The sequence below is a fragment of the Pelmatolapia mariae genome, linkage group LG22 (assembly GCF_036321145.2).
Source record: "Pelmatolapia mariae isolate MD_Pm_ZW linkage group LG22, Pm_UMD_F_2, whole genome shotgun sequence".
Classification (NCBI taxonomy): Eukaryota; Metazoa; Chordata; class Actinopteri; order Cichliformes; family Cichlidae; genus Pelmatolapia; species Pelmatolapia mariae.
The window spans coordinates 991,344-1,011,024 of record NC_086245.2 but is presented as its reverse complement, the minus strand read 5'-3'; the positions used below and the strand labels follow the sequence as shown (position 1 = coordinate 1,011,024).

The following is a 19,681-nucleotide window of genomic DNA, read 5'->3' as shown; positions in this document are numbered from 1 at the left end:
AAGAGCAACGAAGAAACTCCTGCTGCCCGTCCTTTACGCGTGTGCACATCCATGTTTCTGCATGACTGTGTTTGTCTTTCCATGTAAGACAATGTGTTCGCGTCCGCGTTAGTGTGTGCGTGCCAGCGACAAAGCGAGGGAGAGCGATAGAGCAACATCAGCAGTGACTGGGGGAAACCGGAGTGTGTGACGACGGTACGGCGGAGAGAGGGAGAGAGAGAGAGAGAGAGGGAGAGGAGAGATTCGGATGACACGCACATACACACCCTCTCTGCTTCTCACATACGGAGGAGAGGAGGACAGTGAAGAAGACAGAGAGGAGAACGGAGGAGAGGGGGAACGCGCAGAGAAAGAGACCCGGGGAGAAATGCCTGCTGGACGGATGGATTTTATTTTCCCCGAGCTGAACGAGCCTCTGTAAGACAACATGGGCTGCATAGGATCCCGGACAATCAGTAAGGACACGCTTCTTTATATCCCGCCATGTGGAGGGATGGATAGATGCATGCATGTGGAGAATTTTAAAGAAGAGAAATGAGATGAAACAGACACACATGTGTGATTTTCCAGGTTTACTTATCGCTAATTATCCTGCAGGAAGTTGCAGCGCTTCGGTGGTCTTCTGCTCTTTTCGTGCCCATAAAGGTGTCTGTTTTCAGGGTGTAGTGTCTGCACAGTTTACTGTAGGGATTACTATCGCATCTCAGTGTGTGTGTGTGTGTGTGTGTGTGTGTGTGTGTGTGTGTGTGTGTGTGTGTGTGTGTGTGTGTGTGTGTGTTTGAGGGGAGAGGCAGGACAGACAGGCAGCAGAGATGTGAGCGGAATAAGATGCGCTTTGACGTTTTTCGTCTCCACATGGATGACACCGGGCATGCAGACAGTGTGTGTGTGTGTGTGTGTGTGTGTGTGTGTGTGTGTGTGTGTGTGTGTGTGTGTGTGTGTGTGAGAGTGAGAGAGAGAGACCTCCGCCTTGACACAAGACTAAGGTCATTGCATGCTGGGTGTCTGACAAAAGCCCCCTCTCTTCCCTCCTCCCTTCTTCCACTTTCCCCTCTTACTCACCCCTTCTTTCCTTCCTTCCTTTCTTCCATCCCTCCCTCCCTCCATCCTCTCCTCTTGACTCTCCCTCTTCTGTGCGTCATGCTGCGACGTAATAAATTGAAGACGCAGGCAGTGGATACCGGGTTTCTCTCTCTCTCTTTCTCTCTCTCTCTCTCGCGCGCACACACACACACACACACACACACACACACACACACACACACACACACACACACACACACACACGGTGAGAGTTATGAACAGGAAGCTCTGAGATTGACTCTTGCAGGATGAGTCAGAACCGGGCTCGGCGCACTCAGGTGTGCGCCTGAGCGCTCAGCTCATGTAGGTCAATTCTGTGAAGTCAATGCTACACACACGCGCACCACACCATTGTGAGGACCCCTGTTGACCTTATGCATTGATCTTTCCCTTCCAAAGGTTTTGGTCCTAACAGCCTAAATTCACCTTTTTACATTTTTGTCCAGAAATCACAGGGGAAAAAAAGGAAAAGCATTTCTTTGCTTAGAGCGCCCCCTACACTAGTCATTCCAGAGTGCGCTACTTTTCCTTCTTGCTACTGCTAATTTTCTTGATCCAGTTTCCCACTTTTTGGACTCGTTTGTATCATTGCATCAAAATCATTTGGAATATTATCCCAGTTTCACAGTGTTGGTATCTGATGCTGTTAGCCAGGAATTGTTGCTTTGTTGTAAATTAGCGATTTTCCATTGTTCTTGAAATTAAAACAGCACAAGAGAATAACTTACCCACTTCCTTAATGGCGCTACTGTTCTTTGGGTTCAGTGGTACTTGAACCCTATAGCTGGTTATGGCCATGCGGTTAGCTACCTAGAACTTACAGCTATGCCAATGACATAACCTCCTTCTACTGGCTGAAAATGTTTTGGTGGTTTGTCTTTTTCTGCTATGTAGCCAACGCGACACTCTGGGTGAATTTTGGCTAAACCTTGAATAATCAAATTTTAAATTCAGTGTTTAAAACGTTAAAAGAAAATCCTCTTGCTCTTAAGGTCTGAAACTGGTCTACAAAGAAACAAGAGTACAAATGTGCACACTGTACATTTAAATGTTCAGTGCCAGTTGAAAACTAAATTGTAAGTCAGTCAGGAAGGAGTGCAAGGTGAAGATGTTCAGGCAGAGTGCAGCTAGATACAGGACTTTCAGCACGGCATAGACACGCAGCAGTAAATCATGAAATAGTTTTAGTCTGGTCATTTTTAGTTGTGAAAATTCCCACATGCCAGTGCCACTAAAGTCTCTCTCCACTGCAAATACCACAACCCAAGATATCCCATAAAGAAAAGTATGGTCACCTCTCTGCATGTGTATTGTCATTTCCCATTATGTGCAGCATCCAGCTGTTGTGTCCTGCCTTCACATGCTCATATCTGAGACACACACATTGTACCAGAGCCATGATCCCCTCCTTCTGTCTACACTATCACAGCCTCATCAGCTCCTTTATGAAAACAAATGGAGGGTGCTGGAGGACTTAAATAAGGGAAAATTTGACCTTTGGTTGTCATTGAGCGGAGCCGGTAAAGGATGGCGAGGGACTGGGGCAGGGATTGTAGTGGGTGAGGAATGATAAGGAAGAAGAGCAGAAGCTTGTGGTGTGAAGATCCAAAATAATATCCTGGAGTGTTTTTTTTTTGACTCATAAGTGGGTGTGTTCCCCTTTGTGGTTAGGTTTTTTTTTTCTTATCTCCTCTGGCTGAGTCTCTCTGCCTCCCTTCCTCTTCTTCTCTCTCTATTATTTGCTGTGTCAGAAGTAGATCAAAGCACATTATGCTAGCTATGTGCCGGCCACGTTATCTAACTCCAGTTGATATTTTCATTTTTGGAAATGTGTGCTCCAGACGCTGTGAGGAGTGAGGTCTGGAGCTGACTGTCTGCACACAGGGGAGACAAAGCAATAAAAAGTGGAACTGTTCGCAGAGGATAAAGGAGCCCAAAAATATCTTAGTAAAGTATCAGAGCTAAACCTACACCGACAATAACAGAGTTTTTAGAAATTTTTGCTTTCACAGTATCTCCACTTTAATGGGATTTAATTTTGTTTCCAACTATGCAGGTATTAGGTGTCTGTCTCTTAACAGGAACTAGGTTTGTGAAGTTAGCCTAAAACAAAGAGTTAAACTAGGAAAACTACAATGAGACAGACACAAAACAACTTCTGTGGATGAATATTGTGTGACCTTGATCAGGGACACAGTGGCAGCATTGTTGGGACCAGCACGCTGAAGAACTGAAGGAAAAGGTGGAGGCTCACAGCTGCTGAGTACATCAAAAAGAGAAAGAAAAGCTGCTTTTTTGCAGAATAAAAAACACTGTTATTGTTATTGCACTTCTGTGTCCTTGTCATTGTTTACCAGTGCAGAACAAGCAATAGCTCAGACTCTGACATTTTAATTTCTGCTGCTTCTTAGGTTTGGTCTTACCACCACAATACTCATGCACATGTTGCTAGATGTAAAGTTCTACTGGGGCACAATTGGCCATGACTCAGAATGCACAGTTTGCTGCACAGTTACCTAGATATTCAATTCAATTATTTTTTAATCTAGTGCCAAATCACAGCAAGCGTTGCCTCAAGGTGCTTAAAGACCCATCAACACAGAGAAAACCCCAACAATCAACAACCCTTTACAAGAAAGCACTTGGTGACAGTAGGAAGGAAAAAAGCCCTTTTAACAGGAAGAAACCAGGGAGCCAACGAAGAGAAGCTAATAAAGGAGAAATATGGTTCTTCCTGGTTCCTGTCAGTATTTTTGTTGCATCATTGCCTGATAACAGTGAATTTAAAATAGTCCAGCCAGGAAGTAATAAATGCATTATCCTACTTTTTTTTAGCATTACACTAAGAGAGGATGCATCTTATTGTAGAGATCTTGTGCAAATCCAGTAAGGCTGTTTACATATTTGTTTAAAATGCACATTGAAGAATATACCCTGGTCAAAATCGACTACAAGATTCCTCACAGTGTTACTGAAGACCAGGGTAGGTATCTGGTTAGATACTTGTATCTGATTTTTTTTTAAGGCTAAGCACAATAACCTCAGTTTTGTCTGAATTTAGAAGAAGGGAATTAGAAATCATCCAGGCCTTTATGTCTTTGAGAAATTCCAACAATTTAACTAACTAGTGTGTGACATCTGGCTTCCTACATACATAAAGCTGGATATCATCTGCACACTCCCCGAGAAAAGCATGTATACTGTAAACAGAACTGGTCCCAGCACAGAACCCTGTGGAACTCCATAATTAACCTTAGTGTGTGAAGAGTACTCCCCAAATGGAGTCTTTTAGATAAATATGATTCAAAACACTGCAGAACAGTACCTTTAATAACTATGGGATTTGCTAATCTCTCTAATAAGATATTGTGGTGAACAATATCGAATGCTGCACTGCGGTCCAGCAGAACATGTACAGAAATAAGTCCACTGTCAGAAGCCTTAAAAAATTGCGATATACAATGAACTCCCCTTCCTTTGCTCACTGTTACTATTCCATTCCATTTATATTCTGAGATCTGGATACAGTACTTTTGAATTAATTATTCAGTTGTACTTTGTCACTCAGTCAGAGTAGGGTACAGTTTTTCCCCACTCAGACAGATGGCTGAAAAATGTTACACAGGCACCAGTTCATCATCAAACTAGTCATTTTTCTAAGTGCATCACATATTTCAATAGCTTGCACAATTACTTATAGCAGCAATGGCTTGAGGTGATTGTTTTTTGTTTGACTTTCAGTCTCTTAGAACGTAGTCCACTCTTCTTTACAGCGATGCTTCGGTTTATTGAGGTGTGTAGATATTCGTTTATGAGCTCTTAAGGTCCTGCTACGGCATTTCAATGAGGTTGCAGTCTGGACTTTGACTGGGTCAGCACAACACCTTGATTCTTTACTTTTTCAGCCATTCTGTTGCATATTTTCTGCTTTGCTTGGGATCATTGTACTGTTGTATGATTTAGTTTCAGCCAAGTTTTAGCCGTCACACAGATGGCCTCACTAGAATACTCTGGTACACACAGCAGTTAATGGTTGACTCAATCACTGTGAGTTGCCCAGGTCCTGTGGCTGCAAAATAAGCACAACTGCTGACAACCTGACATGAGGTGTTTGTGCTGAATTGTGTGTTTTGTTTTTCTCCAGTTGTGGTGCTTTACATTATGACCAAACATCAGCACTTTGGTTCAGTCTCCATCTGTCCAAAGAGCTTTGTCCCAGAAATCTTGTGCTCTGTTCGGTTGAAACTTTGCAATCCTTAATTGAGTAGCATTGTTGTTTTTAGAGATAAGAGGCTTTCCCCTGACAGCCCTTTGAAACAAGCCACATTTTTTCAGTCTTTTTCTAATTCTATGGTCATGAATTTAACTAACTTTAGCCTGTGGAGTGTGAAATGTAGTTCTTGGGTTTTCTACAGTTTCTCTGAGCATTGCATGGTCTGACCTTGGATTGAATTTGCTGGGACTTTCACGTCTGAGAAGATTGTGGCATTGTGTTATCACACACCTAAATGCTTTTATAGAGGTGGTCACACTCACTGATGATCAGTTAATTTAGTGCATTTAATTAGCAGCACCAGGCTGTATAAAGTGCTCTAATGAGTTACTTTCTGAGTAGTTAATGCTATAATGTAGCTGATTAGTTTTTAATGGCAGGAATCTTGCAATGCAACAAGTTAACTTTAAAAAATAAGGTTGCCCAACAGTGCTTACCATCTAATATGTATTACAGTGTATAATTATAGTAGAATAGAATAATCCTTTAATTGTCCCACAAGGGGAAATTTGGGTGTAACAGCAGCAAGAAAGACACAAATACAAACAAACAGTAATAATAATGATGCAGCCCACAGAGGACAGCAAAAAAACAACAACAACAACAACAAAACAACAAGAACAACAAAAAACAAACGATGCATCAAAGCAGGCAAAAACAGTCTTCTAAGAGCCCCATTATGAACACCATCAGGCAGTTTTACTGTCGTATCACATTATTTATTTTCTTTAAAGGATCAGAATGCTTCTAAAAATCAGACTGGAGGGTTGAATGAAAAGTGATGGGACCTAGAAGAGACACGCTGCATGACAGAGCTTGTTAAATCGGTCAGGGTGATTGGACAGCCCTCCCCTCCCTCCAAATTATTGCCTGCAGAATATTTCCTGCTGCGTTACTTGTGAGGAACATCTATTCTTATATTAGGCCTGAGTGAGAGCGGCAGCTGCTAAAAATAGATCTGGGGTAAAAGAGGGAGGTCAATCAGAGACGGAGGGAGGGAGAGGAGGGAAAATGTTACAGTAAATATGGGTCAACAGCTTGCTCTCTGTGTTTCTTTGTGTCACATTCACTTTTCACCCTTGACTCTGAGCTTCTGTCAGGTGATCTGCAGAAAAGAAAATAAGACATGAGGCCGCAGTATCATCGTGCTTAAGCCTTTCATCACTCAGCTGTGTGTTTCCTGCAGAGTGCCATTTAACCAAAGCATCACCGCCTGTCATTACACTCAATTATCCTCCAGCGACACGAGAGCTGATGTTTAACAGTCATCACTCAGACAGCAGGACAGTCACACAGAAAGGCTCTCAGGCATACAGCAGGATCTCTATATCCACACTTTCCAATCAGGCCCAGAAAGACGTTCTGCAGAAACTCGCGCTAATAAAATCGATCTCGGATCAGAGGATCGAGGCGTCGTCTGGCTGATGCACTTCACATCCATAAATTGTCACTACAGTAGATTTAAGACCACTTTACATGGAAAACTAAATCAAAAGCAGCAAACTGGGTTAGTAGTGTAAGGCTAAATACACTGGTTTAAGGAAATGTTTTACTAAATTCTTTAATTTAAGCCTTGAAGAGAAACTTTCAGACCAAGCTTTTGCATGGCAGATGCTGGTGAAGGTGAATCAAGGCTGTGGAAAAAATCTTTAAAAGGAATAAAAATCACTTTTGTGCCGCGCCCTTATTTTCAGGGATTTTTCAAATGACAAACAAAGTTAGCTAAAAAATTAAATCAACCTCTTTAAGCATTAGACTCTAGTTTAGACCCTAAAATAGTAGTTTGGGGAAAACAGGAACAATTTTAACACAATACCTCTCCGTCTTAGATGGAAGAAAACCAATGTAAAGGAAATACGATGTTATCTTTTGTTGGGGCTCCAAAATGCTGAGCCTACTTCACATCACTGGTGCCCTCCTCAATAAAAAAATCCACTATATGCAGAGAAGGCTGCTATGAAACACAATCCAAAAGAGAAATTCAAAATAATTAGTATTTCTAACATGTTGGAGTACATTAATGCCACTACATGCAGCTAAAATCTCAGCATCAATATCATGACCTTCTTCAGCCCATGTGTCATATTTTGGACATCCACTCTAGGTTAGGTGCATCTAACAACTCTTAAGCTATTTGTTAATGCAAAGTTAATCGCATGACTGAGTGCATTTAGACACATATACATGGTCAAAATGACCTCCAGGAGTTTAAATTTAGCATCAGGATGGAGAAGACAGGTGATTTCATGTGTGACATGATTGTTGTTGTCAGGTGGGCTGATCTGAGTTTTTCAGAAACTACTGATGTACTGGAATTTTCCCACACAGCCATCTAGGTTTACAGACACTAGTCTAAAAAAGAGAAATTCAGAGGTCAGAGGAAAATGGCCAGTGCTGATAGGAAGTTGAAGCGGTTGCTATAGCAGCAGAAGAGCATATCAGATGCCTCTCCTGTTAACTAAGAACAGGAAACAGAGACTAGAGTTTGAAAAATGTTGCCTGATCTGATTAATCTCAATTTCTGCTGTGATGTTTGAATTTGGCAAGAAAAATGGGTCCATTCTGTCTTATATCAGCGGTGCAGTCTGGTGGTGGTGGTGTAATGGTTTAGAAATACTCTTAAAATAGGTAACAATGGAAGGATTAAAATGTGGTTTCTTTGAAGAGGAGGCGCTTTAAGGTATCCTTTAAAGTGCAGTTAAAAGACTTTGTCAATCAGGACATTTGTTCGAGGTAAGAGTTTGATAAACCACTTTCATCACCGCAGCATAACGCTGAATAAATGTTTACTCATACGTCTGATTTCCAGCTACAAAGAGCAGCAACTGAGTCGTGGACCCATTTTGGCGGGCAAATGCCAGTTTTTGAAGTTGCAAATGGGACTGAGTGTTGGCTGATGCTTTGACTTGTAGTTTGGGATGCATTTACAGCAAATGTGTGGATGATGTGAAAGCTGCCTCTGAGCAGCGTCAAATTACTGATATGCCTTGAAATTCAAAGTGAAACAGGCAAAAGCAGACATGTTACGTTCACCTTCTACCTTCAGAAGAGATCAAACATGTTGGTTATTTTTCGCCTTTCATTTCGTCCACCATCTGCCATCATGAGAAATTCAGAAAGCCTAAGCCTTTTTGATGGGAGGAACAGCTCGGAGCAGTTTCTTTCTTGATCCAGCAGCTCTCCACCCAAATCCAGACCAGAGGCTGACAAAAGGCAGAGCAGAACAGAGACTGTTTAAGGCTGGATGCATTTCACTGTTACTGCTTTCTTGTTTACAATGATTGCACTGATAGTGAAGTGCACTTGGAGCTGGATGCAGGAAACTGAATATCACAGGTGCTGGTCGCCATCACATTGAGGCAGATCAGGCATCTTTTGGCACTTGTTGTTTTGAGCATTGCAAAAATTTCTGATTTTATATTGGTGCTTTTCTGTCACAGTATGTATTTACAGATAAACACTTTGATGTGGGGTGTCAAAGTATCATGTCTAAAAACTCTTTAACTTTTAAAGCCGTTCTTCTTTTCACCCGTCCTGCTTTTATCTCACTGCAATAATTTTTGCTCTTACAAGCAAAAAATGGAAGCATCTGTTTTCTGCTGGAAGCTTTCCTAAACCCACTGAACAATACCTGCAAAGACAAAGCAACACTAATTTAGCATTACATTAGTCCCACTGAAAACGCTATGTCAAAATGAACAGCTTTTGGAGATTTACTTACCTGGATGATTGAGAATGCATCAAGACATCACCTGTTTTACTTTGTAGCGAATAATCAAACCACAGATATAAGACAATTTTTTTTGTTTAATAGCTCAACATTCTGGCTTCAGGAAACATCCAAAAAATGTAATTATATCAAGTAGAGGGACATGTACTGAATCACCTTGTAATATGCAAACAAGTACCAGGACAAAGCTAAATATCCAAAAAGGTCTGCAGATAAAAGAAAGTGTTTGCAGGCCTCAATGAGTGGCAGCACCTGGCTGATTGAAGGAAAGCATGGCCCCAACAAGAGGGCTGCCAGCTGAAACAATTCAAAGGATTATACAAATCTTTCAGGTAGGAAATCCATGGAAAGATTTCAGTTGTTTCTCGTAAGCTTTGTCTAAAATTTTCAACGCATGAAAACAAAGTGAGAAGGTTATAAAAGCAAAACACATGGGCAAAGAGTCTGGACATAAAATCTGAATAAATATGACCTGAAAATAGAAAATACACAGCAAAAGAAAAGGGCAGAAACAGGAATCAGAGTTTGTGACAGAACTGTAACAAACTAGCTGAAATTCAGATTCACATTCAGAAAAGCCAAATTAAAACTAACACTAATAGTTAAACAAAAAATCAAGGTTACAATGAGCTAAAGAGAACCAAGACAAGCTTGTGTACTGTGTTTGGATGAAAGTGATCTTTAATGATGAATCACAAATTAGCAAGGGGAGATGGAAATAGGAAAAAAAAAGTCCATTAATTAAACAGAATTTAGTTTGTTTGATGTTTATGAAGCCAGGATAACTATTAAAGAAAAAAAATATCCATTTTTTTATACAAAGAAAACAAGTGAGGTGATTCCACAATTTTGTGAAGGTTTTCAGAAAGCCACATAAGATTCAATCACCTGTGGCATGAAAAATAACAAAACTAAATTTGACTTAAATCTTTCACTAATCCCTTCAAGGTTTTCCCCTTGAGAAGCTCCAGACCACTCCCAGTGCTCCTGTTATTTTTCAATCTGCTAATTTGATTCATGCTGGATCTCCTCCCCCGTCACAACAGTGGCCCTTAAACTTGAACTTAATGGTACGGAGGAGGACAAAGTTCGGTTGTGAGTCATCATTGTTTTCGAACGGTGATGAAAAACATCCTGATGCACTGTCTCTTTGTGTCAGATGTCCCCTCCTCAGGTCTCAGAACAGTTTAGAAATGCTCTGAACTTTTCAAACACATCTCGTGAGTTCGAGGAGGTTGTTAAAAACTGGCCAAAGGCAGCGTGAAACCTGGGTATACTAAAGAGAGAGAGAGACAGAGCCTTAGAAAGTTTTAGATTTGCATGTTTTCCAATTAACATTTTGATGCAGCAGGATTTAAAAAAAAGTTAATGGGCAGAACTGGAAATATGTGAAAGGTGTCCTCTGTCAGTGCTGAAATGAAGTGCAGATGCATGCCAGATGATGCACTTCGAGGAGATCTATATAATCCATGGATCTGTGGTTTTCCATTATGGAGTGGCTTTGCAGTTCCCTCATACTTACTGTGAGTGTGAGCTGGTGCATGAAAGTGCCAGAGTTGGCAGCCGTAGTTTGAGGCTGAGACTGAGCTGAGACTCCACACACGGCAACACTCTTCTATCAGCATGCAGTGCCAGCTGGCTTACAGCTCGTGTGTGTGCAGTTAGTACATTTACTGTTTGTACTTCTGTTACTTGGAAGTTAGAAAAAAGGGGGAAAAATGATCATAGTCCAATATTTAAAACCCAGCTCAAGTGCAATATCTAATTTCTTTTGTTGATGTTTTTGAGCTGCATTGCTCTGAAACTGCTTTGCCTGCTTTGGTCATTCAGTCAGACTTAACAAAGGGAACAAGATCCCGAATCAGTTAAATTAGGTTCGATTTGGGAACCCATTAACTATTCCACTATCTGGAGCCAATAGCCTCCATCCGGGCCAAGATTTCTTTATCACTGTCATTGTTTCCAAAAGTGGATCGTTTTCAAAATGCTAATTATAAAAGCTAAACTGTAGCTAAAGGTTATCAGATGTTTTTTCTTTGTTGGCAGCTTGTTTTTACATTATGAGGCTAATAAAAAAAAGAGACTCGTGTTAGTGGCCCGTAAAACAGTAGGAAGAAGGCCCTGGTTGTGCAGGGCTGGACAGCACAGGATTTCATTCACATTTATGACTAAAAGCGGATGCATGCACACTATAAAATGTGGAGGTGGTACCATGACATCGAACACAGTCAAAGAAGATGTTTTTAAGAGTCAGCAACAGAAGCACAAGTTACTGTGAAAGCTTTGTCAGTAAAAAGCCAATAAGAGTCCTTTATGACACAACCACATCAGCAAGCACAAAGGTAAAGAAGAGTCTTCTTAGCTGTTGCTGTGCATTGCCGGTTTGCTCAGATTAAAGCGTGTTTTTAATGTGTCACTATCTTTAAGTTTCATAGATTTCTTGGAGACTTTGATGCACCTGTCCTCTCTCTCTTTTTCTCTCTAGCAGTGATACCTGCAGCATGCAGGGGTGAGCCTAAAGGAGGGCACAAGGTGGCTGCACTACATTTATTTCAAAGCTTTAGTTGTTTTTTAATTTGCATATTTAGATTATTGGTATAAAATTTAAATCTAATTATATTAATTATAATTATATTTTATAATTGTAAACCAGGCCTGCAGTGGTTTTTCAAATTCTTCATTCTATAAAATTCCATAGGAAAGTTTTTTTAAAGACTGTTAAGTTGGCAACGTACGCTGAATGTGAAATAAACACAAAAGTTGCATTCAGAGGGGGATGACAAATACCAAAAGAACTGGGAACTTTATAATAAATGTTTTTTTATAAACATATAGATGCTAATAATCGGTGCATGTGTAACGATGTCTGTGCAAAGTTTAGTTCAGTTTGAGGAGATAAAGGTTGACGTATATACAAACATTCTCTCATTGTAGCAAGATGAAGCCACCAATCAGTGGATAAGTTAATTAAAACTAGCTTTTATAAGGCCAAACTTGGAATCTCTCTCTCTTTTTCTTTACACGTGGACTTTTTATCTGCATGCTACCAAAGCCTGTCAAATGTGATTGGTCAACAGAACTCAGGAGTAGATAACAAAGGGTACGCTGGCTTTCATATTCATATCCACAATTAGTTCACAGAGATCAGCATTATTGGTAAAGAGTTCAATTCATTAGAAAGACTCCACTTTGCACACTTTTAATGAGCAGAGCTGTGGAAACAAAAATGTGGAGATTTCAGAGACCGAGTCACCTCTGAGTGAGCATCATGAATATTTTGCTCACGTTTCCACTGTGAAGCCCTTAATTAACAGATTTTACTGCTTCAGCATGGTCACGATGGAGCATCGGTCGGCTCAGTGAGCAGTAACATTGCAGTGTTACTGAGGTTTGCTGCGGAATTAGAAACATTTAATGGCATGTCGGTCTGGAAATTTGATAACTACCGTGGCAATCAGGGACCGCACCTCTCTGTCTTATTTTGCAGTTGTAAAGAAAGGATCCTTCGACTCTGAAGTTCAAAGGGTTCTTCTGTTATCTGTGGACCTCTTCTCCGCAAAGTTTCATGAAGTGTAGCTTGATGATTTGTGTGCAGTGATCATATAACAGATTTACCGTCACATTTCCATTGTGTATATCAATATTACAGGGACATTAATCCTGGAATCTATACATTTACAGTCTTCTGTTTGTCCACGCTGGTGCAACCTGAGATCCGTTGCTCTGCTTTCGTTTCTTTGTTTCATCTGGCAGCAAACAACGGCAGAGGAAGACGCTCTGACCGAGAGTAGAGAGCAGACTCGGTGTTTGGCAGACAGCAGCTCGATTTCCACATAAATACACCCAGGTTGGATAATGCAAGTGACATCTGATGTGACACTTGGCCTGTGCGGTCATCTGTGAATGCAGTGGGATCACAGTGAAGTCCTGCTGGTTTTATTTTTAGCTAGATCGATTCAGGCCACTAATGGAAAACGAAGGTGATGCCTCCTTCGGGCTCGTCTTTTTCTGACTCGCCCGTTTCTCAGTTTTCTCAACTAAATCTGCATCACAGTGGCTACATTCCTGCTCCAGGTCCTCAACACAGAAGCCCGAAGCTGCCATGCCAGATGAATTTTAGATGTGACGAGCAGCTTGGAAAGGAACTAAAAGCAGCACTGGGCAGTTTCACAACTTATAAATGGCATCCAGAGACAACAGCTTGAATTTCAATACCTAAAAAGGTGACGTCAGAAGACTGCGCACCACTCACGTTCACGGTCCCCCTTGTCGCTGCAGTTTTATGCACATTAAAGCAGTCAGTTTGACCTGCATTGAGAAAATATTTAATTTTATTGCAGTAGAAACATGTGATTAAAGCTCAAATGATGTAATTTAAACATAATTTATACATATCACAGAGATCCCAGCACACATGTAAAAGAGAGATCAGATTTAGCTCTGCTGCAGACTTCAGCAGCCAAAAGCGTCCTCAGACATTTCTTAATTAATTGTATCAACCCACTTACCCCTCGCCAAGGTCACAGGTTTAGGCTGGAGTCTGTCCCAGCACACATTGTCCTTTTATGCAAAAAACACCATCAAGACAAGCACTAAAGCTTATCTGTTGGCTCTCCACATACTTTGATAGCACGGAGTGGCTCCCTTGGTCATATTGTCTGGCCTGTTTATCACTTATTACCTCTGACAGGGAGGTTCAGAAGGTTTTTGTCAGCTGTGTGCTGTTAGCAGGCATCAGCCATAGACTGTATATAAATGATGGAGGTCATTCATTACTTTTGGAGCTTAAATGCCATTTAATGAAATTATCTGACAAATGATATGCTTGCTGTGTGGTACAGACAATCCAAAGATGCTTGTGCACTGATAAAGTAATCAGTCAAGTATTAGCATAGTATTCTTATGCAGATCTTGCTTATATACTTTTTGCAAAGTCAACTTATTTTAACACTACTCTCATCTGTTTTTGTAATTATTAGAGCTTCCTGATTTTTTTTTTTATACAGTGGAACCCCGACTTACGAAATTAATTCGTTCCCGAGGGTCTTTTGTAAGTCGAAAATCTTCGTAAGTCGAAGCACCCATCGCGCCTTTTGAGTGAAGGATAGGCTATAGGCTAATTGCTAACTGCAACAACAATACCTCGTTCAAGTGGAACAGCGAAGCGCAAGTACGAAAGTCAAGGGGGTTGTCACATGATTCGGAAGGCATTGTGGGCATTGTAGGCATTCTGGGCTCAGCCAATCAGAGCCAGTGGATTTCGTTACGCGGACATTTTGTCATAACACGGGCAGAAATATTGCCCTTAAGTGCCTTCATAACCTGAATTTTTCATTAAATGGGGTATTCGTAAGTCGGGGTTCCACTGCATTCCATTATTTTCTCTAAGCTAACTGTTCAGCTGTTGGCTGAAGAAGTGAAGCTGCAGTAGATTTCCTTTGTTTTTCATGACTGTCCCCTCATCAAGAAAATCCTTAGTTTTTACCATAGTTGGCTGACTCCAAACTTATATACAGTAGTTCACCTTAGGCCACGATGATAGAAAACTAGCAATATTTAGAGGAACTACAAACTATTAGAAGGTTTCTGTAGGTCTGTCATGTCTGCTGTGTGCGGCTGGTAGAAAGGACCCGAAACGCAGACTCGCAGAGGCAAAGATGAACTTAAAAAGCTCAGCTTTACTGCTGGTAGTTAGGAACACAAAATAAACTGGAACCCAGGTACCCTAACAAGGTCTGCTAATTGTATTGGCTGCCCTGTTTCCAGATCGTCAAATGACTGTCATTCCTCTTTTTGGTGTGTTTTCTGTCTGCCTCCGCTCTTCTTTATTACACTGCAACTTCCACAATCACCTGTTTTTATTTTTTTTCTTTGAATTATTCTCAAAGTTCAATGAAGTCCCCTATAAAAAGGATATTTTTAAGTTCTGTAAATATGCAGCGCTTGTTGAGTTGGTGAGTAAATGTCTTTAATTAGTCAGACTCGAGTATTAATCAAAATAAACCCAGAACTGTGTGGAAATCAGATTCTGGCTCAAACGTGAATGGTTGACCTCTGGGATTTGTTGGCAGCTAACCCGTCACAGCAGAGTGGGCTTTTTGGAAGTGGGGCGCTAAAGTGACAAGGGGTGAAGAGAGGTGATGCGCAAAGGCAAACGTGATGTGTTTTGTGGACATTAAACCTACCATTGGACCCTGAAAATAAAATTATGAACCTGTGAATGAACACAAAGAGGTCTTTAAACTGTTAAACACTCCCTTGTGTTTGTTCTTCTGTCAGGTGTGTTTGAGGTATCACCTTACACAGGAAAGCCCTCATCCCTCCCCTACACTAAAAATATTGGCTTTTTGATACCACTGTTGACAGACGGACTGACAAATGCTCTGTGCGCTAAGCAGTGTGTGTGTGTGTGTGTGTGTGTGTGTGTGTGTGCATAGAAAAACACAAATGCACACATTTGATGGATTGTATGATCTTGCTGCCGAGTCAAAGGGTGACAGATACATGGAATGAGGTGACCAGTCAATAATGTGATTGACGGATTTCCCAGGATCATCTGAGCTGTAAGGCAGAGAGAGAAAGAGAAATACATCCTGAAATTCGGACCACTTTTAGATCACATTATCTAGAAGTGATCTAAGTTATAGTGTGAATAGATCTGCTGGTATAACCGTTTCAGCCTTCCTACTGAGGTAATTTCTCAGGAAAAGAGAAAAAAATTAAAGTTTTCCAATAAAGGATAAACAAAGAACACATTTCAACACTCATTCAACACTCCGAGTAGGCACAGATGCTTAGATTGCAAGCAGGGCCTATTCACAGTGAGGTAGGTGATCAGACACAGGTGTAGCACAAAAACAATGGGTTTCAGGGTGAACATTATATTACTTCTGTAGGGTGATAGCCCCACATTTTAAGTTTCAGCTCATCCAAGCCGTTTGGACAGTTGTAGAGCGTGCCAGTTCAGTTTAAACGGTGGGGAAGCCATTTCTTTACAAACCTGGCTTTGCAGACATAGAAGTTGAAATAGGAAAGAACTTTCCAGGGTTTTTTCTTCACAGAGAAATTTCATGGAGAGTCAGGGTGAAATGTCCATATATTGTGAAGTAACAACCACATCTCCAGTTCAGGTCTGCAGGAGGGTGTTGAACCTACTCCAACTGACATAGGGTGAAAGGGGGTGTACGTCACAGGGCCAAACATTCACATCTACGACCAAGGAGTACTCTGGGTGAACTCACACAGGCACAGGAAGAACAGCTACATCCATAAAGGTTTTTGATTATGGGGATATTATTTGCATGCATGCCTCTTACACACTTTGTTGTCTAGACTCTGTCTGCCGCAGCTCTTTACATCACTGTGTACTGTGTAATCTGGTTTCTTGACCTTCATTAAGTCTAAGGAGATACCAGGACGGGTATATTTTAATGCACAAAGTCATACTGAGCAAGCTCCCTACATCTCTGTTAACAATTATAGACAACTGGCATGATTTGCAGTCTTCTTGATGATTCTGTTTTTGGGTATGCAGGATTTTTTCTGAACTTTGTAGAACAGAATTCTCATGAAATAACATTCAGAGAAGAGCACATGAGGCGCTCATGTGTAATCGGTGCATTGTAATGCAAACTCTGCACGGATGAGTCGGCACATTCACAAAAAACTAGCAGGCATGCAGAAATCTGCACAGATCCTCGAGCTCACTGTCTGATGACACGATTTTTGTCACTCTGACCTGAGTGTACCCTAGTGGCCTATTGTGTTACGTACGGTTAAATAAAGGTTAAATAAAATAAAACCTTGCTGAGAGCCACCACAGCACAAACCCTAGCTGTGAATTATTTAGTCAGACACTGTTCATTAGATGGTGAGTATGAAGTTACTCTTATCATCTTGCTGATGTGTGTAGCCATCTGCCAAAAAGAAATTCCCAATTTAGGAAAAAAAATCCTGCTTTCCTTGAAATGGCACCATTAAAGCTGGGAACACAAACAACCAACACAACTAAAACAAGTTCCCTGAGTTCTCTTCGTTACAGTTAACACCAGAAAGCACGTCTTTGTTTCATAAAACCTCCCAAACTGCTCAGCCACCAGCCTGGACCTTGAGTTGCCTTAAACTGCTTTCTTTGAAAAATTTGAGATGCTAGTTTTAAGAGTTTAAGAAAAAAAAAATCACAGTTTGCCTCGAGGAACAGTGGGCTCAACTTATGAAGACAAATTTACTCTAAGTTCATTTTCTCTCTTGTGTGTGAAATTGTCTTTAGTGGCTAAGAAGATTGTAAAAGATAAAATCGGATTGCGCTCTTGTAACTGGATGCACACTAGTGTGCTACTCACTGTGACTACATCACTGAGCATCTCACAGAGAATAATTTAAAAGCTCCAAGAGGACAGAGACCTACAATGACCTGAAATTATCACACAAGCCTTTAAAATGAGTCTCTGGCTGTAAAAACAAGGCTGCTGTCAAACACAATAACCGAACAGCTGCAGATTTATGCAGTCTACGTTTCAAGCGAGCACTGCTTACAGCAGCTGGGACACTGTTGAAATCTCATGAGGATAAAGCAATCGAAATCAAGCAAAAACATCTCAGAAGTAATAAAAGAAGAAATAAATATTTTACAATCATGAATGAAAGTCTACAAGTGCAGAATCCACAACCCTTAAAAGACACTGGAGAGCTCAGTTTAAAGCATACTCCTCACACCAAGGTGTGTACAGTACAGGTGATGCACAGGTGGCTGTGCAGGTTCTCAGTCATCGAGGTCATTGTAGTCTTAAGAACTTGAAATGGAGGCACATAAACCAAGGTGTGAATTAAGTCATGGATCATTTCTGTCACAGAGGTGGTGCCTACAACACTATCTATCATATATGGTCTTCCCAAGTGATTCATAATCTGCGTTTTCTCTAATGACCAGCAGGGGCTGACTCCACCGGACCCAGTCAGTGTTCAGAGGGATTATAAACCTGGCTATGCTTTACCTTGACTGACATGTTGGTAGCCTATGAACATGCAATGTCTCTCAGTTTCTTTCTATTGTTGTAGGCCCAAGACACTCTCTTCTTAATCTCAATAGTTTTACACTCTGGAAGAAAATGAACAAGAAATAAACAAAAACTAACCAAATCTTTAGATTTTTAGGACTCATTTTGGCAACATAGATACAGTAGCACTGTTATTAATGTGATTTATTGTCTGTTCATGCAGTAAAAACGATGGACGTAGTTTCCAGGTCAGAAAAGGAAGCCAATGTGGAAATACCTTAAACCTAAATTCTTTTAAAGCCCAGCAGGGGGCGACTCCTGTGACCGCCACTTCCACTCCTGTAGAAGTCTACGGGGAAAACATAGACTTTCCTGATGAGCGCACTTATTTAGGTTGATAGTGAATGACATTAGGTACATTTTGTAGATTTTATTTATCCATGATACACTCTCGGCTAAGAACATGTGATTGGAAAGTTATTAATAAGCATGTATCCCACGTGTTACTCGTCACATCTAGTTTAATAAAAAAAAAGAGAAGGTAATGGTGAGAATCATCAAGGCTTCATAACTTCACTAACCAATGGGTGACATCACAGTGACTATGTCTGTCCTGTATACCATCTGTGGATAACACACCTGCATCTGTCACCTGTATGCCCTTGTATCATGGATGACCTTCTAGGTTATTATGTTTTATCACCAGCTTTAAATAGAGATGAGATGTTTATGTATTTTTTCCAAGCGCTTGCATGGAGAAAATGTAAATAGAAAAAAAAGACCACAAAAAATATTTATGTCAAATGTTTTTTTAAGTCAGATATAGATGAAGCAATTTTAGTACTAAATGAAATGGAATGGTTTTTTACATGAAACAAGTACAACTAATGTGTTTTAAATGTACAGAAAATAACCACTCTGGCTGTTTTTAATACACTACGTTATATTTACTACATGTAAGGTGAGGTTTGTGAGGTTTGTCCTTATGAGAGGCATCACGTACCAAATGGAAACCTCCAGGTCCTCTGGGGAATTTGGGGTGGCCCAGACGTCTAATAAAATACTAAACATGCACGCACGCACACACGCAGTCAGACAGAAGAATGAACGGATGGATGGATGAAGGTATTACCCCGACCGACGAGCTGTAGTGAGCAGGACTCCCTCAGTGTTTGGTGTCGGCTCAGAGCGTCCGCCACTGAAGCGGAGGTGAGTCAGACTCCAGACTTCACTTCGGATCATTGTCACAGTCCGTGTGTCACCTCACACACACACACACACACACACACACACACACACATAGAGAAACACACACCCAATACCCAGAGCGATAGCAGGAGACAGGCGATGGTCTGCCAGAGAGAGCTGTCAGGACCTATTGTTGCCCGGTCTCACAATACCTACCTTCCTTAGACAGATTGTGTGTGTGTGCTAGAGTGTGTGTGTATTTGTGTTCAAGTGTAGCGTCCTCTTTTCTGCCCGGTTGGTCACCTTCACATTACTCTTACCTTTTTGTTCCCTTTCTGCCTTCTTTCCCACCCCTGACTTCCTGGTGACACTTAAGCCTGACCTTCCCTTGTTCTTCCTCCTTTTCTTTCT

At 41.0% G+C, this 19,681-nt stretch overlaps 1 protein-coding gene across 5 annotated transcripts in view; it reads left to right on the top strand.

Moving 5' to 3' along the window:
* The first annotated feature begins 216 nt into the window (after positions 1 to 216).
* The window catches only part of LOC134619806 (involucrin-like), a 72,035-nt gene continuing 52,570 nt past the window's right edge, over positions 217 to 19,681 (top strand). For all 5 annotated transcript variants that reach the window (XM_063465634.1, XM_063465633.1, XM_063465632.1 and 2 more), the window contains exon 1: positions 217 to 455. Coding sequence is in view for 4 of the 5 variants with exons in the window: in XM_063465633.1 (XP_063321703.1) it covers positions 428 to 455 (28 nt within the window). In the remaining variant the exon portion in view is untranslated. The remainder of the gene's footprint in view (positions 456 to 19,681) is intronic.